The 19162-nt window shown below is 42.3% G+C and overlaps 1 protein-coding gene across 2 annotated transcripts in view; it reads left to right on the top strand.

Annotated features, from left to right (window-relative positions):
- Positions 1-1701: 1701 nt before the first annotated feature.
- WWC3 (WWC family member 3) overlaps positions 1702-19162 on the top strand; it is a 187119-nt gene continuing 169658 nt past the window's right edge. For both annotated transcript variants that reach the window (XR_013223763.1, XM_077294744.1), the window contains exon 1: positions 1702-2367. Coding sequence is in view for 1 of the 2 variants with exons in the window: in XM_077294744.1 (XP_077150859.1) it covers positions 2138-2367 (230 nt within the window). In the remaining variant the exon portion in view is untranslated. The remainder of the gene's footprint in view (positions 2368-19162) is intronic.

Here is a 19162-nt window from a genome sequence, read left to right on the forward strand (position 1 = left end):
AAACACAAAAAACCAGCTCATAGGGCAGTGGTAACTGAGCTGACCATATATCTAATCCTAGCACCACAAATAGCAGCAGCCGGGGAACGTGCCTACGTTGGTTCTAGACGTCTCGCGCCAGCCGGAGAGCTAACTAACCCTAGAAGGGAAAAGAAAGACCTTTCTTGCCTCCAGAGAAAAGACCCCAAAAGTTGGATACAAGCCCCCAACAAATAATAACGGTGAGGTAAGAGGAAAAGACAAACGTAAGAATGAGCTAGGTATTTAGCAAAGAGAGGCCCACTAGCTAATAGCAGAATATAGTAAAATGACTTATATTGTCAGCAAAAAACCCTATCAAAATATCCACGCTGGATATTCAAGAACCCCCGAACCGTCTAACGGCCCGGGGGGAGAACACCAGCCCCCCTAGAGCTTCCAGCAAGGTCAGGAATCACATATAGTACAAGCTGGACAAAAATGAGAGCAAACAAATAACCAAAAAACAAAGAAGCAGGACTTAGCTTAATTTTGCACGAACCCGGACCAGCAGACAGGAGCAAACAGAAAGGATCTGATTACAACAATGCCAGGCACAGGACTAAGGATCCAGGAAGCTTATATAGCAACTCCCCTGGACTAACGACCCAGGTGGGTGCCAAACTGAGGAAAGACAATCCCAGAGTCATATCACTAGTAACCACAAGAGGGAGCCAAAAAGTCTAATTCACAACAGGGTGATACGCGAGAGAAATCTTGTATACGATTGTGGGAACAGGAGATAAGAGGGGAGTAGAGAAGGAGATCTTGTGAGGATCGGAGGTTGCGTGTAGGTAAGTACCTGGAGACGAGGTCACAGATGTATGGAGGAGACAGGTTGTGGATGGCTTTGTATGTCATCATTAGGGTTTTGTACTGGAGTCTCTGGGCAATGGGGAGCCAGTGAAGGGATTGACAGAGGGGAGAGGCCGGAGAATAGCGGGGGGACAGGTGGATTAGTCGGGCAGCAGAGTTTAGAATAGATTGGAGGGGTGCGAGAGTGTTCGAGGGGAGGCCACAGAGCAGGAGGTTGCAGTAGTCGAGGCGAGAGATGATGAGGGCATGGACTAGGGTTTTTGCAGATTCTTGGTTGAGGAATGAACGGATTCGTGAAATATTTTTGAGTTGAAGTCGGCAGGAAGTGGAAAGGGCTTGGATATGTGGTTTGAAGGAGAGATCAGCGTCAAGGATTACCCCGAGGCAGCGAGCTTGTGGGACTGGGGAGAGTGGGCACGTATGGGGACGTATGATTTTTGTGGTTGTATGCATGAGACAATAATAGTGAAAAAATACATTTTTATATTTACCGCAAATGACTGTATGAACCGGTTATCACTTTTGATTTCTGGTGAAGTGTAGCTATAGTAGATTTATTCTCATGGTGCATTCACATTGGTGGAGTGACTTGATGTAAAACAAATGACAATATCTTTGGGATTTCTGGCTTTAATAAACATCTTTCATAACGTTTGCGAAGTTGTATAACTTTAGTCTAATGTGTCGCTGTCTCTGAATTGCAGCTTATTAAATCCATGACTGGCAGCAGCACAGGCCAGTGCTTGGTGGGATTGCTTCTACACAGTGCATGCATTACTTTAGCTAAAATTGGAGCTTTGAGACTGGAAACAGCTCAGGAAGCTGAGGGAGGGAACCAGAAACTAGGGGAGGTGGCTGCTCTGGGCTGTGTGGAATGAGACGACTGTGAGAGCAGACATGGATGAACAAGAACCTGAGCTCTGAGCTCAGTTTGGCCACTTGGCCGGACTAGAAATGAATTATTCTACCTCTCAGATGTCTGGAAGAACTTACTTGGCAAAATCCTAGATAAGACAAAGCTGAGGATCCCTGCAAGGCAAGTGTGGAGCCTGACTGACTTTCAGAGGACCCCAGGAACAAGGAGGAGGACAAAAAAAGCTGCTTTTTGTGTATTTATATTGTTGTACATTGCTTGACTAGGATGATCACACCTAAAATGGGACAAAAGAGACTTTGGCTCTCTGCAAATCTGGACAGATCTCTGTAAGCAGCAGCAGTGAAGGCAGAGGTCCTAGGACAGCAGGAGGAAAGGGAGAGAAGCAAGCAGAGGAAGAGAACTGCTGTGTGACTGCCTGTTCCTGCAATGCCCTGGCTGAGTGGTGGCAGGAGGAGAAGGCAACAGCAGTCACAGCAGCAGCATCACCACCAACAGCAGCAGCAGCAATGCCCAGCTCAGTGCCCACTGCCTGGCATGAGGGAGAGCTCAGAGCTGCCTTTACCAGCTGGCTGGGAGGAGGCAAGAGACTTTGATGGCAGGGTATTTTATATTGATCACAACACCAGACAGACCTCATGGATAGACCCAAGAGACAGGTAATTAATGTTTTGCTAATGTGTAGCCAGTGCTGTGATGGCCAAGCTAGATCTGGGCACTGCCATGTTACTCTGAATATTTACTGGTGTGCTCCTGGCATCATGTGGGAGGGCAGACATGGACTAATGTCTATTTGATACCCAGAAACTCCATGCAATCACAGATGCAAATCTGTAAGTTATTCTTTCAATAGAAATATTTGTATCGCTTCACAAGAAAAATTAAATGTTATGTCTATGTATCTGGCCTCAGACAACAAATATTTAGAGTCAAAAGTTAACGTGTGTGGGGAAACAATCATATTGTCAACACAATTCTGAAGATCCTTCTTTTTAGATCCTTCTTTTTAGCACTATCTATAGGTACCTTACTGTAGATGAAGAGCGCTTCATATCAATGGCATCTTTTAGAAAGATTTGGGCCAACAAACTGCCACCAATCTTCTATCCACATTGATAAATTGTTGATGGTGATCTATATTTTGGCCAATGCAATATAATGTAGAAAAAAGCTGTTAAAATATCACTTAGTAAATTAAGAGTCATAAGGGCGGAGCTACTTTTCCGAAGAGTCACAATGGTCGATCCTCACTTTTCTACCATGACATTGCCGAATCTGACTTGTGATGATGGATCCCCCACCTGAAGGATAAAACCTAAGCAACTGACAGTGTGACTCTTCAGAGGAGAAGCACCATTTTCCACCGCATGTCATTGTTAAAAGTGGCGCTGTTTTGGGAACCAAAAAAAGAAAGTAAATCCTTTTTGGATTCTAGAAACCCCATATAATCATCTTTCTCATCATGCTCAATCCGCAATAACCATATGGTTAAAAAATGTTATCAGAGAAACACCAACAGAGGTATCACTTATGCCCTGCTGAGATGGAATATCCTGAGGTTAAAAACATTTATTGGAACAGGTTAAAAGTCTACGCGTTTCGAGGTCACGCAGGACCTCTTCATCAGGACTACCTGGTTAAGTTATAGTATAATCATAGAATAAGATAGCGGGATCGCAGAGTAACATAGATACAGCTAAACTGTGTACAAGGATCATATATGGAAGTAGCAGTGAAAAATGAAAGCTCCATAGCTTGTGGCCTGCTGCACATTTCATTATGGACATGTTTATGTGGGTGATGGTTACAGTATATGCAGTTTTTTTTATATTGATGACTGTAAAGAGAGGTATTTATTGAGAAGTACACTATTTCCTCTTTTTTTTTTTTTTTTTTTTGAAGCATAGAAAATGTAAAGCCTAAATTTTGTAGAAAGCCTCTAACAGGGGACAGTACCGCGCGTGGAATCAGAACTCGACTTTCATTTTGAAAACGGCATAGGAAAAGTCCAACATGGACTGTGAGTGGATAATATTGGATGACTGAAGAAAGAACAGTAACTGATGGTGAACAGTGGTCCTCGCGTAATAATAAGAGAGGACTTGTGGAAAGCAACCTATTAGGCCGGGGTCTCACTTGTGAGTGTGATGCGAGAAACTCGCGCATCAATGTGTTTCTATGTAGCTGAACGCTCCGGTCCCGAGTGCCGGCGGAAGTGGCGGGTGTTATATATTTAGTAAGGGCAACTGATCTTTTGTATGTTTCATTCCTCCATTGTGAATTACATATGTTAGCACTACATCATTGTCCACTCCACTGGGAATTTTTGGTACTGGACATTAAACGTATCTATAGGGCTCCATTCACTTCTCTCCAGGCAGTGTGCCTCAGCAGACCTCTAATTACTATTGTGTAGGAAAGAACAGCAGAACGACTTTTCCTATTGTTTTCTCAATTGGAGTCAATGGACGAAATGTGACATTCTGTGTACTCAGTGGTGTATGTTGAAACCCTTTGTTGGAGCTCATATATGGGATTTTTTTCTGAATGTTTCATCAGTGTATTATTTCATCAGTGCGTTATAGAAAATGAAAGCCCATTAGTTTCGTAGGAATCATGGCCACTGTGCACAGCATTATTTCAGGGCCCATTATTTATTATTGTTTTCATATAATTAGTGATGAGCGAATATACTCGTTACTCAAGATCTCCCGAGCATACTCGGGGGTCCTCCGAGTATTTTCTTAGTGCTCGGAGATTTTGTTTTTCTTGCCGCAGCTGAATGATTTACATCTGTTAGCCAGCCTGAGTACATGTGGGGGTTGCCTGGTTGCTAGGGAATCCTCACACTTATCTCCTCACCTCACATCCTCACACTTATGTACTTATGCTGGCTAACAGATGTAAATCATTCAGCTGCGGCAAGAAAAACGAAATCTCCGAGCACTAAAAAATACTCGGAGGACCCCCGAGCGTGCTCAGGAAATCTCAAGTATTGAGTATATTCGCTCATCACTACATATAATATATGATACAATCCTTCAGTAGACTGTAAAGTGTTTTCTGTACTTTCTGTGTAATTCAGCATAGTAAAGATGGTTATTTTGAGTTTTGTGCTCCATTTCCTGTAGCAGGACTTGAAAATCCAGTAAAGATCTTTCAGTCTGGTATCAGATGGACCTGATGGTGCTGGTTTTCAATCGTACAATAATAATAAAATTTATAAAAAAAAAAAAAAAACTAGAGGTGATCATATATATTAAGGAACTGTCCGTCTGCTCATTTTGGAAGGCTTCTTTCACATTTCTGTCGGTATGGGGCCGTCATGAAGCGTCGGCGCGACGTACCGACGGAAGTGTGTGCTTTCACATTTCCGTCAGACTGCAGGGTGAGGAAAGATCGGGAGAGCGATATTTCCTTCTGGGCATGTGCAGTCTGAAACACTGGATGCGGCGTAAAAAAAAACGTTCCCTTGAACGTTTTCCTGTGACGACGGTCCGCCAAAACCCGATACAACCAGTGCACGATGGACGCAACATGTGGCCATACGTCACGATCCGTCGGCAATACAAGTCTATGGGAAAATGCAGGATCATGCAAATTTTTTTGCAGGATCCTGCATTTTCAAAAATCGACGTATTGTGACGGTAGCAGAAAGACGGAAATGTGAAAGTAGCCTTACATGTCCCAACTGTCCCATTATGTCAAAGATTGAGGGAAAAAAGGGTGTAATCGGTGGGAGCAAAGTATTTCAGCATACCTAATCTTTATTGTGAAGCGAGAACTGTCTGGCAGTGACTTTCCCCTCCCCCTACAGAGAACACATGGACGCTCAGCTGAGCCGAGAGTGCATATGTATAGAGGGCTGGGACTGATACTTGTCAAACGAATCCGCATTCTGGTGACGACACAAGACCCTGTTTCCATCCTATTTGTAAAGTATTAACTGCATATGTTGGTAAAGCTACTGTTGTACACGCAAAATGTGTCTATAAGGTCATGTTCGGCTGACAGGTGCCAAGAGAGCTGCCATTTAGCTTCTGTCACTTAGCCTTAGGCCTCATTCACACATCCAATTTTTGCATACGAGTGTTATCTGCAATTTTCATTCTGTGAGGCTGCAGAAATTGGAATGCACTCGGATATCATCCGAGTGCAGTCCGATGTTTCTCATGCACTCATTGACTTGCATGGACGAGCGTGATCTGAATATCGGATCAAACTGGGGCATGCAGCAATTTTTTTTTTTTTTTTTTGTCCTTGGACAGTCTCTGTCCAAAATTGAACACTTGCGATCCGATGTTTTGTCAGATCCCACTCAGACACCAAATTTTTTCTTTTCCACCTGCCCTAACACTGAGCCTCTCCCCACACATATAGCCCTGATGTACAGTATATACCTGTCTTTCTGTTATTGCGCATACCTAGTGGAGCTGCAAGAACCATAGGTCTAGCACAGAAAATATATTGCCTATCACCGGAAAATTGAGCTGAAAGAATGGGGACGTGGACTCCCTGATAAGAAGTGATTTGAACATTACTAACATTACTAATCACATGAATATATAATTTTTTTTGATAAAATGTGTTTGTGGTAAAACTAATTTAAAGGGGTTCTCTGATTAATTTAAATGGAGAAAATTACAAATTCCTTGGCATTCTTAATTGTTTTGTCTTTCTTAAGTTACAGCCATCTTTTCTATTGTTTATCAGCATCCCTGGTCTCCCAGGCACGGAGCACAGACTTCATTAGCTGGCTCTGAGACATATTGTAAGTGCTGTTCTGATGCTGGTCGGATCGAGCCAGCTTCAGGGCCACCTCACTCCTCTAATGCTGCAGAGGCAAAAGGGCTTCTGCCCGCCACATTTGGTCAGCTCAGCAACAATACTGATGTCCGAACTATGAATGAGTCAGGAGCACACTGCCCCCTGGCAGGCCGGAAGCTCGGAGGCTGGGGAGTTGTGTGCTCCTGATCAGCTTGCTAAGACTGCTCCTGTAAGAGGAACCTGTAAGGTCTCCTGATGCTTTTAATCTTCCCCTTTTTTTTACATTTTTTCATGTATTACAGCAACTGCACACATTTGTATACAGGGCCCCAATGTATGTTAATGAGCCAGGACTAGTCCAGTAAGGCTTTTATTCAGGGAGACTAGTCTGGGTTCAGTAGCTGCTGTCACTCTCCCTGGAAATGACTGACAGCCATTGCACTGCCACGGACTTCACAGTTTTCACTTCTCCCGGCATTGGACTTCCGTTGTCACAGCTTTGCTCCTCAGTTTGATCTGCTTTTACATCGCCAAGCTATTAGCAGAGCTAAGACAGAGGAAGAGAGATGCTGAGAGGAGAAAAGTAAACATTGTCCAGTCCAGGGTGAGGCATTCCAAATGTTGAAGTTTATTCTGCCATCATATAACAACGTTTCGACCTGTCATGGGTCTTTATTAAGTTATACATAGAAACATGCAGAGCAGGTTTATATAGTGTGGCTGGCACGCATGCACCAATCACCGCAAAAACTAAACCCCCTTGTTTAAATATACAAAAAATATCAATGCAGGGCATATAGCCCCTCATAGCAATATATGTTACCATTATACAATATAATAAAAGATGGAAAATGTTCCCCATATTCAGTATTTTATCCTGAGTATTGAGTAAATCCTCCAATCCATAATTAGCAACCTCATAGTTACCCAGATCCAATCCCTTTAGCGTAGATCATGAATACTTATCAGGTGACATGTGAGGAGCCAATAGAAGATTTCCATAAAATGGCGCCAAATCTTCTAATAAGGAGGTATGCACCAGGCATGCGTCCATTCAGCCAATACCTCTCTAACTCTGTCCCGTGCGTCCACCCTGCACACACCCACCACCACTCGGCGTCACACAAGGGCGGTCACATGACCCCACCCCTGATTATGCAGTGTGTGTGCACCCGTGGCGCGCATGGCCAGGGCACATTGTAGGGTGTTGCAAGAGCCACGATCATGTGACCTCAGATGGGGCACGCCCACCGAGGTGTCCAGACCAACCTATCCAGGTCCTAATGCAGGCCAGCAATGTATATATATGTGTTGTGTGGTAGCCCATGGCAACCCACTTCATATGTAAAGGGGATCAACTATTAGAATGGCGGCGGCACGGGAGTATAGGCTTTATTATTTTATCGGGGCCAAACATTTAGTTTAAGAAGGGGTTGTCCTAGTAGTGGGCAACCCCTTTAAGGTTTACCAAGAGAGATTGATTAAAATTCTTCCTCTGTTTCCCTTCTTTTGTTAAAAAAAAGCCTTAAAATTATTATGCAAATGAAATTTTTCTCGGATTTTCCTAAATGGTCGGTGCAAATGACAGTCAGTCTAATAAAAGTAATCACCCGTTAGATTATACATCGGATTTTATTGAAGAAACCTCCCAATGATAACAGTGTAATCTCCAAAATGAATAAAAACTCTAAATGCACTGTTCCAAATTATTAGGCACAGTAGAATTTCTAAACATTTGATATGTTTTAAAGAACTGAAAATGCTCATTTGTGGAATTTGCAGCATTAGGAGGTCACATTCACTGAACAAAAAAGTGATTTTACTCCAAAACATCCTAACAGGCCAAGTTACATGTTAACATAGGAACCCATCTTTGATATCATCTTCACAATTCTTGCATCCATTGAACTTGTGAGTTTTTGGAGAGTTTCTGCTTGTATTTCTTTGCATGAAGTCAGAATAGCTTCCCAGAGCTGCTGTTTTGATGTGAACTGCCTCCCACCCTCATAGATCTTTTGCTTGATGATACTCCAAAGGTTCTCTATAGGGTTGAGGTCAGGGGAAGATGGTGGCCACACCATGAATTTATCTCCTTTTATGCCCATAGCAGCCAATGACTCAGAGGTATTCTTTGCAGCATGAGATGGGGCATTGTCAGCATGAAGATGATTTTGCTCCTGAAGGCACGTTTCTGCTTTTTATACCATGGAAGAAAGTTGTCAGTCAGAAACTCTATATAACTCGTACTTTGCAGAGGTCATTTTCACACCTTCAGGAACCTTAAAGGGCCCTATCAGCTGATTCTCCATGATTCCTCCCAAAACATGACTCCTCCACCTCCTTGCTGACGTCACAGCCTTGTTGGGACATGGTGGCCATCCACCAACCATCCACTACACCATCCATCTGGACCATCCAGGGCTGCTCGACGCTCATCAGTAAACAAGACTGTTTGGAAATTAGTCTTTATGTATGTCTGGGCCCACTGCAACTGTTTCTGCTTGTGAACACTGTTTAGGGGTGGCCGAATAGTAGGTTTATGAATCAAAGCAAGCCTTTGAAGGATCCTACACCTTGAGGTTGGAGGGACTCCAGAGGCACCAGCAGCTTCAAATATCTGTTTGCTAATTTGTAATGGCTTTTTAGCAGCTGCTCTCTTAATCCGGTGAACTTGCCTGGCAGAAACCTTCCTCATTATGCCTTTATCAGCACAAACATGTCTGTGCTCAGATTCAACCACAAATCTCTTAACAGTACAATGATCACGCTTAAGATTTTGGGAAATATCTAATGTTTTCATCCCTTGACCAAGGCATTGCACTATTTGATGCCTTTTGACAGCAGAGAGATCCTTTTTGTTCCCATGTTACTTGAAAACTGTGGCCTGCTTAATAACGTGGAACATCATTTTTAAGTAGTTTTCCTTTAATTAGACACAATACCGTCCACGAGTTTATTTGAAAACAAAACAATTAAATCTTTATGACACTTAAATCCAATTTGGATAATAATATGGGACACGGTGTAGTGATGAAGCACTGATGGTGAAAACTACACACTGACCAAACACTGATGAAACTCTGATCCAAAACAGTGACGAATAACGGTCTATGTTTTTACATACAAGAAAATCATGGGCATCTGAGAGAGGTCTTAGCTGTAACAGTTCATATACTTGTAGATTGTGAGCCTTCGCGGGCAGGGTCCTCTCTCCTCCTGTACCAGTTATGACTTGTATTGTTTAAGAATATTGTACTTGCTTTTATTATGTACAGGTCCTTCTCAAAAAATTAGCATATAGTGTTAAATTTCATTATTTATCATAATGTAATGATTACAATTAAACTTTCATATATTATAGATTCATTATCCACCAACTGAAATTTGTCAGGTCTTTTATTGTTTTAATACTGATGATTTTGGCCTACAACTCCTGATAACCCAAAAAACCTGTCTCAATAAATTAGCATATTTCAACCGTCCAATCAAATAAAAGTGTTTTTTAATAACAAACAAAAAAACCATCAAATAATAATGTTCAGTTATGCACTCAATACTTGGTCGGGAATCCTTTGGCAGAAATGACTGCTTCAATGCGGCGTGGCATGGAGGCAATCAGCCTGTGACACTGCTGAGATGTTATGGAGGCCCAGGATGCTTCAATAGCGGCCTTAAGCTCATCCAGAGTGTTGGGTCTTGCGTCTCTCAACTTTCTCTTCACAATATCCCACAGATTCTCTATGGGGTTCAGGTCAGGAGAGTTGGCAGGCCAATTGAGCACAGTAATACCATGGTCAGTAAACCATTTACCAGTGGTTTTGGCACTGTGAGCAGGTGCCAGGAAGCATGAAGTGCTCCAAAATCTCCTGATAGCTAGCTGCATTGACCCTGCCCTTGATGAAACACAGTGGACCAACACCAGCAGCTGACATGGCACCCCACACCATCACTGACTGGGTACTTGACACTGGACTTCAGGCATTTTGGCATTTCCTTCTCCCCAGTCTTCCTCCAGACTCTGGCACCTTGATTTCCGAATGACATGCAAAATTTGCTTTCATCAGAAAAAAGTACTTGGGACCACTTAGCAACAGTCCAGTGCTGCTTCTCTGTAGCCCAGGTCAGGCGCTTCTGCCTCTGTTTATGGTTCAAAAGTGGCTTTACCTGGGGAATGCGGCACCTGTAGCCCATTTCCTGCACACGCCTGTGCACAGTGGCTCTGGATGTTTCCACACCAGACTCAGTCCACTGCTTCCTCAGGTTCCCCAAGGTCTGGAATCGGTCCTTCTCCACAATCTTCCTCAGGGTCCGGTCACCTCTTCTCGTTGTACAGCGTTTTCTGCCACATTGTTTCCTTCCAACAGACTTACCATTGAGGTGCCTTGATACAGCACTCTGGGAACAGCCTATTTGTTGAGAAATTTCTTTCTGGGTCTTACCCTCTTGCTTGAGGGTGTCAATGATGGCCTTCTTGACATCTGTCAGGTCGCTAGTCTTACCCATGATGGGGGTTTTGAGTAATGAACCAGGCAGGGAGTTTTTAAAAGCCTCAGGTATCTTTTGCATGTGTTTAGAGTTAATTAGTTGATTCAGAAGATTAGGGTAATAGGTCGTTTAGAGAACCTTTTCTTGATATGCTAATTTATTGAGACAGGTTTTTTGGGTTATCAGGAGTTGTAGGCCAAAATCATCAGTATTAAAACAATAAAAGACCTGACAAATTTCAGTTGGTGGATAATGAATCTATAACATATGAAAGTTTAATTGTAATCATTACATTATGGTAAATAATGAAATTTAACACTATATGCTAATTTTTTGAGAAGGACCTGTATACCCCTCCTCACATGTAAAGCGCCATGGAATAAATGGCGTTATAACAATAAATAATAATAATATAGTTTGATTTGTAGATGTGGTCCAAGTAATTTTGCCATCTTTTTTTTTTTTTATGCGTTATCCATCCTCTCTTTTTCCTATTCACACAAGCGAATGTTTTGATCCAAGTGCTGTCCATGAATAACGCCCAGCGCATGAATCAATATTATTGAATGGGATGCAGATGAGCAATTTTTTTTTTTTTTTTTTTTAAATTGACCGAATTGGCGTTTGAAAAAAAAATTGCAGCATGCACTAGTTTCTTCAGTCTATGGGTGCACAAAATAAAAGTCGGATACCATACAGAGCCACAGTGTAGCATCCGTTTTATGGATACATTGCCATTCTTTAACATTGAAAACTGTAAATATTTTTTTTTTATACTCTTGTCTCGTATGAACTTAGCCTTATTATTTGATAAACGTACACAGTATGGTAGGACACTTGTCATGAAATCCGCTATCCTTATTATCAGGTCTGGGGGGACTTGTTTGCTGTTTTTGATGCCATGTTTCAAAGTAGGTATCAGGGTATATTCATACATGGCAGATTTGTTTTAGAAATTTCCGCAGCTGTTTCATTGATCCATATGGGATTTGCAGAATCCATGCTCATCTTGGAAATGCATAAAATGGATTTCTGCTGTGTGTAGATATATATCATGCAAACCGTGATACCTGAAAATTCCATGCAGTTACAAAGTGTCCATGTATTCTTAACAACCAGTTTACTTCTTTCTTTGGGAATCTGTGGGAAAGTACTTGGACAATTGTAATAATTTCCTTCTTTGGTGTAAACTCCTTTTTCTGGTAATGCAATATTATTTTTATATGCCTTTTTATAAGGGAAACCTCTGCATGTCCTGACGTGTGTGTGCATAAGATTTCTGCAAGTCTCATTCATTATGATGTTACTGAATGGCTACACAATTAGATACCAGCACTTTCACCATTGGAGGTTTCTCTGTTGGAAATTAGACTCGTGACCCTTTAGTGCAGCAGAAAATCAAGTGAACAAGTTTTCCATGAAACAACTTCAGTGTGAATTCAAATTAGAAGGTGAAAATCGAGTGATCTGAACGACCTCAAATTAGGCATGGTCATCAATGCTAACTAGCTTGGACCAGTATTTTAGAAGCTGCCAACCTTGTGGGGTTTTCTCATGTATTGGCTTTGAGAGTCTATATCAAGGATATGATCGAGGGAAAACATTCATTGTAAGGAGATCCTGTGGACATAACTTGCTGACGAAAAAGGGTCAGAGGAGGATGTCTGGAATCATTCTGACTACTGGCCGGGCACAGTCAAGCAAATTGCAGACAAATAAAGCTAATTTTTCCTTAGCATGTATAGATTATGGCGACAAGTTCGAGTGTCATTGTTGTCTATGGAAATTCAGCAAGATTCCAATGTGACCACAAAAATTGGAGCACTTGCCTGGTCAGATGAATTAAGTCTTCTGTAAAGCAATGTTGATGTTAGGGTTAGTTTGACACAGCAGAAATTCATCAAGCCTTCCTGTAAGGTATTAACAATTCAGACAGGTCAAGGAAGAGGGAATAGTGGGAGAAAGTTTTTGGGCACATTCTGGGTCCTCTGAAAACTGTTCATTGACATTAGGACAGTAGGGCTTATCTAAGCATGGTGGCTAACCAAGCCTATCCCTTTGGGGCAGCTGTTTACCCTGTTGCAGAAGGACAATAGTCATATATAGTAATGGATTGGTTCCATGAACATGACGGCTTTCATAGTTCCCAGCAACTTTTGAACTAGGTAGACCAAGTTGTTCTTATCAAGTCATCACTTTCCTGTCTTTTATTCTTGCAAAATGATTTCAACGCCTAGTGGAATCTATGTCCCGATGTATTTCTGCTGTTCGGAAGGCCAAAGGAGGTCGAATGTACTACTGTATGTGTGTCTCTAATAATGTGCCCCGATGCAGATACAAACTGCTTTGGACTACAACAAAAGTTCTACAACTGAATTCTACCATGTAGACCTTTGTGGACAGGCAACAAAATGCTGAATGAGGTTCATAGATAGGTACAGGTTCCAAATCTGTGACCCATTCATAGCATGACAACTGGGAACTTACACTGCCGGAATGGAGACGTGACATGGTTATTCAATCACTTCAATAGGAGTTCCAAAAAATGGTGCAACCCACATCCATCAGACATTGATGACACGTACTGTGGATTTACCATAAATAGCCAAGATAGGAATATTCATTTAATGTCAAAATACCAAAGCATGGTACTAGTAATGGTATTAACAGTGTTAAATGTTGATCCTGGGAACTGTTTGCCAGTAGACATGTTGGAATGATCTTTTTACCTCATGACCAATTGGACTATCCCATTTTGGGCTGATATTTGCATTCGTGAAGATCATCCAGTGTTTTTAATGTGAAAGGTTGAACTTGACAGACGTTTTTTAAATTTATTATTATGTGACTTTCTGATGTAGCATTTTTCTGTTCACAGAAACTGATGAAAAAAAATTCCCTGTATGAAATCAAAATCATATGGAGGTACATGGAAGAACTAGTTCATCTTTGTTGGAGCACCATTATGTCTCCTTACAGAATGGAGCCATAAAGTGTCCTAATGCCACAAAATGTGAGAGATTTAGCATATCATCCCCCTTCTTTTTCTATACATGGGCCGTGCCAGAGAAGGTTTTGGGCTTAGTTATTGAAATGAGAAATGGCCCCGTCTCACATAGCGAGATCGCTAGCGAGATCGCTGCTGAGTCACAAGTTTTGTGACGCAACAGCGACCTCCATAGCGATCTCGCTATGTGTGACACGTACCAGCGATCAGGCCCCTGCTGCGAGATCGCTGGTCGTGTCGGAATGGCCTGGACCTTTTTTTGGTCGTTGAGGCCCCGCTGACATTGCTGAATCGGTGTGTGTGACACCGATCCAGTGATGTCTTCACTGGTAACCAGGGTAAACATCGGGTTACTAAGCGCAGGGCCGCGCTTAGTAACCCGATGTTTACCCTGGTTACCAGCGTAAATGTAAAAAAAACCAAACACTACATACTCGCCTTCTGATGTCCGTCAGGTCCCTTGCCGTCTGCTTCCTGCTCTCACTGACTGAGCAGCCGTACAGTGAGAAGTGAGAGCACAGCAGTGACGTCACCGCTGCGCTCTGCTCTCAGTGTACGGCCGGCACTGTCAGAGCAGGAAGCGGACGGCAAGGGACCTGGACACCGAAAGGCGAGTATGTAGTGTTTGTTTTTTTTGGTAACCAGGGTAAACATCGGGTTACTAAGCGCGGCCCTGCGCTTAGTAACCCGATGTTTACCCTGGTTACCGGGTGCTGCAGGGGGACTTCGGCATCGTTGATGACAGTTTCAACGATGCCGAAGTCGTTCCCCTGATCGTTGGTCGCTGGGGAGAGCGGTCTGTGTGACAGCTCCCCAGCGACCACACAGCGACTTACCAACGATCACGGCCAGGTCGTATCGCTGGTCGTGATCGTTGGTAAATCGCTTAGTGAGACGGGGCCTTTAGTTAGCCAGACCCTTCACCTACTCTGTTGGAGCTTTGATTTTTATAGAGCTAAAAATCCTTTATATAACTAGTGGTGGCTGCAGGGTGTCTGGCATTTATTATTTAACACCATGGCCCGATTCATCCTTTGCATTTTTACTTTACTTATTGTTTTTGTTACATTTGTTTGTGATAAAATGGCACATGCCATTCATAATTTTTACTTTATGCAAAATTCATCTTCATTTTTGGTCTTTAACTTTTTTGTTTATAAAACATAAAAAGTTGCACGTTTTACAAAATGGTGCAGAAATTCATCTAAAATTTTAGACATTCATTGTGGACTTTTTGAAAAGTCGCAAATGATGAGTTAGATGAAAACATCAGAAACACTAAACTTCACCCACAATGGCCAACATAAAAACAAATAGGCGAACGCATCTAAAATAAAAAAGTTAACAAGACAGGCACAAATGAAAAGATCAATATGGAAAAAAACACTAGAAACGCAACAAAAAACAGGGAAAATACTAATAATACAAATAATGGATCAGGCCCTTAGAGATCTGTATCTGGAAAATTAATCTTTGACTGCTATAAAAATATATCAGGAAATTTATTAGCATAGAAATCTGGACCTTTTTAAGTGAAAATAAGCAAAATTGTATTCAGTTTTGCACATTCACTTTAAACCTTGCATTTAGCATAGCAATTACATATTAATTATACCTCTGGCTTTACAATATGTTAAAATCTTTGTTAAAGGTGTTAGTTTTCAATTGCGGTGGATAAGAATACTATAGTGAGTTTATACCAGCAAATGCTGATAGCTGCAGAAACGTAAGACTGTTGGCAGTATGGATGGTTCCAAAATTATGATCCCGCTCAAAATCGAGAGTATCATTAAATGTAGTCAGACTGTCTGTAATGCAAAAATAGACACAAAGCAGATTCAATATGTTGAAATAGGACACTGGCAACAAAATATGAGCAACTTCCTTAGATAACAACCCAGACCTGTCTCCATATTATTATAGCACTCTGGCCCAAGTGGCAGGGCTGGCGAACATCATCCCATTTGGCTTCTGTTAACTGAGGATTGTCTTTGCGTGGACTATGAAGCATAAGCCAGTCAGTCTCAGTACTTCGTTATTGCATCCCAGTTATATGTTAAGTGTATACTGTCAACAAAAGGCTGCAACATACGTATTCTTTTAACATTTACTATGTGGTTGAGCCCCTATGTGTATGTTTAACAGATGGAAAACATACTTCTCTAGCAAAGTGTGAAAAGAACCTAGCACGTGTTGTAAACCTCAAGAGGCCAGGGGTTTGGGCTAGGCAATTATCTGGTGGACACATCACATGCCAGAATTAGCATTTATGATTTGTTAAGGGCTCTTATAATTTTCAGAAATTTCTGACATGTCATAGTGATATGTAAGAAGCATAACTCAGTGTGTGCCGGGGTAATGACACCATCACCAATTTCTTCATGTGCTGTATACTGCGCACTACCTGAGCATTGCCAAAGCCTAATCGTGTATTCGCCACCAGCCACACAGGATCTCAGATGTTGCAGGAGTACCATAAGGCTACGTTCACATTTGCGGCCAGCGCCGCAGCGTCGGGCGCCGCAGCGGCGCCGCATGCGTCATGCGCCCCTATATTTAACATGGGGGCGCATGGACATGCGGCGCACTTGCGTTTTGCGCCGCATGCGTCGCTGCGGCGCCCGCGTCGGGGCGCAGAGGACGCAGCAAGTTGCATTTTTGCTGCGTCCAAATTCAATGAAAAAAACGACGCATGCGGCGCAAAACGCAGCGTTGTGCATGCGTTTTGCTGCGTTTTTGTTTGCGTTGTGCGCTGCGGCGCCGACGCTGCGGCGCACAACGCAAATGTGAACGTAGCCTAAAACATGCCTGCCTTCTCTCAAAAACATCTCCACAATGGTCTACCTGGTGTGTATGACATCGGCGCACAGCCCTATTCATTTTAATGAAATTGTGTCTGTTGTTACCAATGGGTACAATATGAGATCACCCGGCTCCTGTTGAAAGCAGGTAATGAGCAGAAAAGCCTATGGAAAATATCGACAAGACAGGTTTTAAGTGTATGATTAATGGGGGTCCTTCTGTTAAGATCCCCCTAACCTGGTCTCAAGCAGCCTTTTCGAATGAAGTCGTGGTGGTGGATGCGTAAAAAACTGCTCTGTTCTATGTCTGTTGGAGATGACTAAGGACAGAGCTTCCAAGACAATTGTTGTAAGGCTGTTCCATATGATATGCCTTTTATTATTACACACGTGTGCTAATTGAGGGCCCTGATGAAGCATTTGCATTGAGGCCCATGAGTTTCAAGTTATATCACTGGATTCTAATGTGGATATACAGTTGTAACAGTGACTGGTTGATATTTCCTAAATATATTTGGTACATAATATTTATTTTTACTTTATTAATTTATATAGAGCCATTAATTCCACAGCACTTTACAGACATTATCGGCACTGTCCCCGATGGGGCTCACAGTCCAAATTCCCTATCAGTATGTCTTTTGAGTGTGAGCGGAAACTACCCCTTTAAAAAGGGGTTTCAATTTTTTTGTCCCATTGGTTTGCATCTGTACAAAACTAACCCTCCACCCCTGCTCAGGTCTTTGTTAGTAAGCTGTAGCAGTGATTTCTTGACTACAGTGTTTATGACAATGTCAGCCATTCACTGAGCTCTGCGGCTAGTGCCGTCTGCATTGGCATCACTGCTGAACCCATTGGTTGGCTCCAGTGCGTTGTTCATGTGACGTCACCACTGAAGCTCGTCACGTTTGTCAAGACCAGGGCAGTGGTGAAGTGGCATTGCTGGACCTGGTGAAGGTTAGTCCTGCTGTTTGTTGTATTTTACAGGTGCAACCCTATGGAGCACCAAAACTTTAACCTGGACAAACATTTTAAGAATAGTATAAGGGCAGTTGCAGAAGAGCGTATTTGCTGTCTAAGTGCAATCTGACATCTTTGGATTGCACTCGGACCAATGTTATGCTATGGGGCTGTGAACATGGCATGCCCAAGACTGGTCTGATATTCGGCCATGTAAGTCAATGAGTGCATTCTGATTAACGCGGCAGCGCAGAATGGAGAAGATGCATCTTTTTTTCACAATGTTCTCCTCACCCGAGAGAATCGGGGCACACTGTGCTGATACTTGGATCACTCTATTCAGAGGTTAATCAGAGTATCATTTGCACATTTGGCCCCAATTTTCTCAGATGAGAGCATCTACAGCCGTCTGCACCTGCCCTTATGCTAAAGATTGTACTTTTGGAATATATTTGGCTGGTACATTTCTGTATATGTTTTTTTAATTCAACTGCACAAAAAGGACACGTGCAACTGTATAAAAGGCATATCATGTCTGACTCATGAAAAACTGGGGGCTCATTACAAATAGTGAGTGGAGTGCTAGAAGGCATTGTGAACCAAGCTGGTCAGGTATAGCTATAGATGTGTTGTATCTGTGTATTAATATATCAGCATATAATTAACATTTTACTAGATTCTGATTGATTAGTGTTGCTGTAGTTTATCATTAGCAGCTGGAGGAGAGGGATTGTAGATGCTTATGGGAGTCATCTTGATTTTTATTTGACATTAGTGACGAGTTTATGGTCACATTATGGATGTTAGTGAAATACCTTTAAGTGCGGTATTGTTTGTCATGCCTTTACATGAGACCCTTTGCTGCCATCTTATTAGATGAATGCTTCTATAACCCGGCATTCAGTGCACTAATACTGTGTGTGCACTGGCTTCTCCTAGCAAGCAAGGCGAGGGCAGGGTGATCTTCATTACCTAGAATGTCTATGGCAGAGGCATGCATGGAATGTTAAGCAGTCCTCCGAAATCCAAAGCGGAGCCCATGGTAGACTGTAATAACAGCCTGGCCAATTCCTGTTTACTAGCACAGAGAATCGCTGGCATTCCACCTTCTTCCAGCGTTTCCCATGATGGGTGACTTTGCAGAGCTTAGCTTGTCACATTGTTGTCATTTTTCTGTCATTTTTAGAGAAAAACAGCTGCGTGTAGTGTCTGTATCTTGGTAATTTATGCAGCACAGATTTATCTTTTTGGTGCAATTGTATGAAGGTTATTGGAAAATTCTGAAGAGTTATAGTTACAGCAAAGTGTGACCACTTTAAATTGTAGTCTATCTATAATGAAGTCAAGACATCAGTCTAGCTGCCCCGAGACTGCAAGGCATCTCCACGTTTATGTTGAAGAACAAAGAGGGCCGATACATCAAAGTGTTCACGC

The sequence above is a fragment of the Ranitomeya variabilis genome, chromosome 3 (genome assembly GCF_051348905.1).
Source record: "Ranitomeya variabilis isolate aRanVar5 chromosome 3, aRanVar5.hap1, whole genome shotgun sequence".
Taxonomy (NCBI): Eukaryota; Metazoa; Chordata; class Amphibia; order Anura; family Dendrobatidae; genus Ranitomeya; species Ranitomeya variabilis.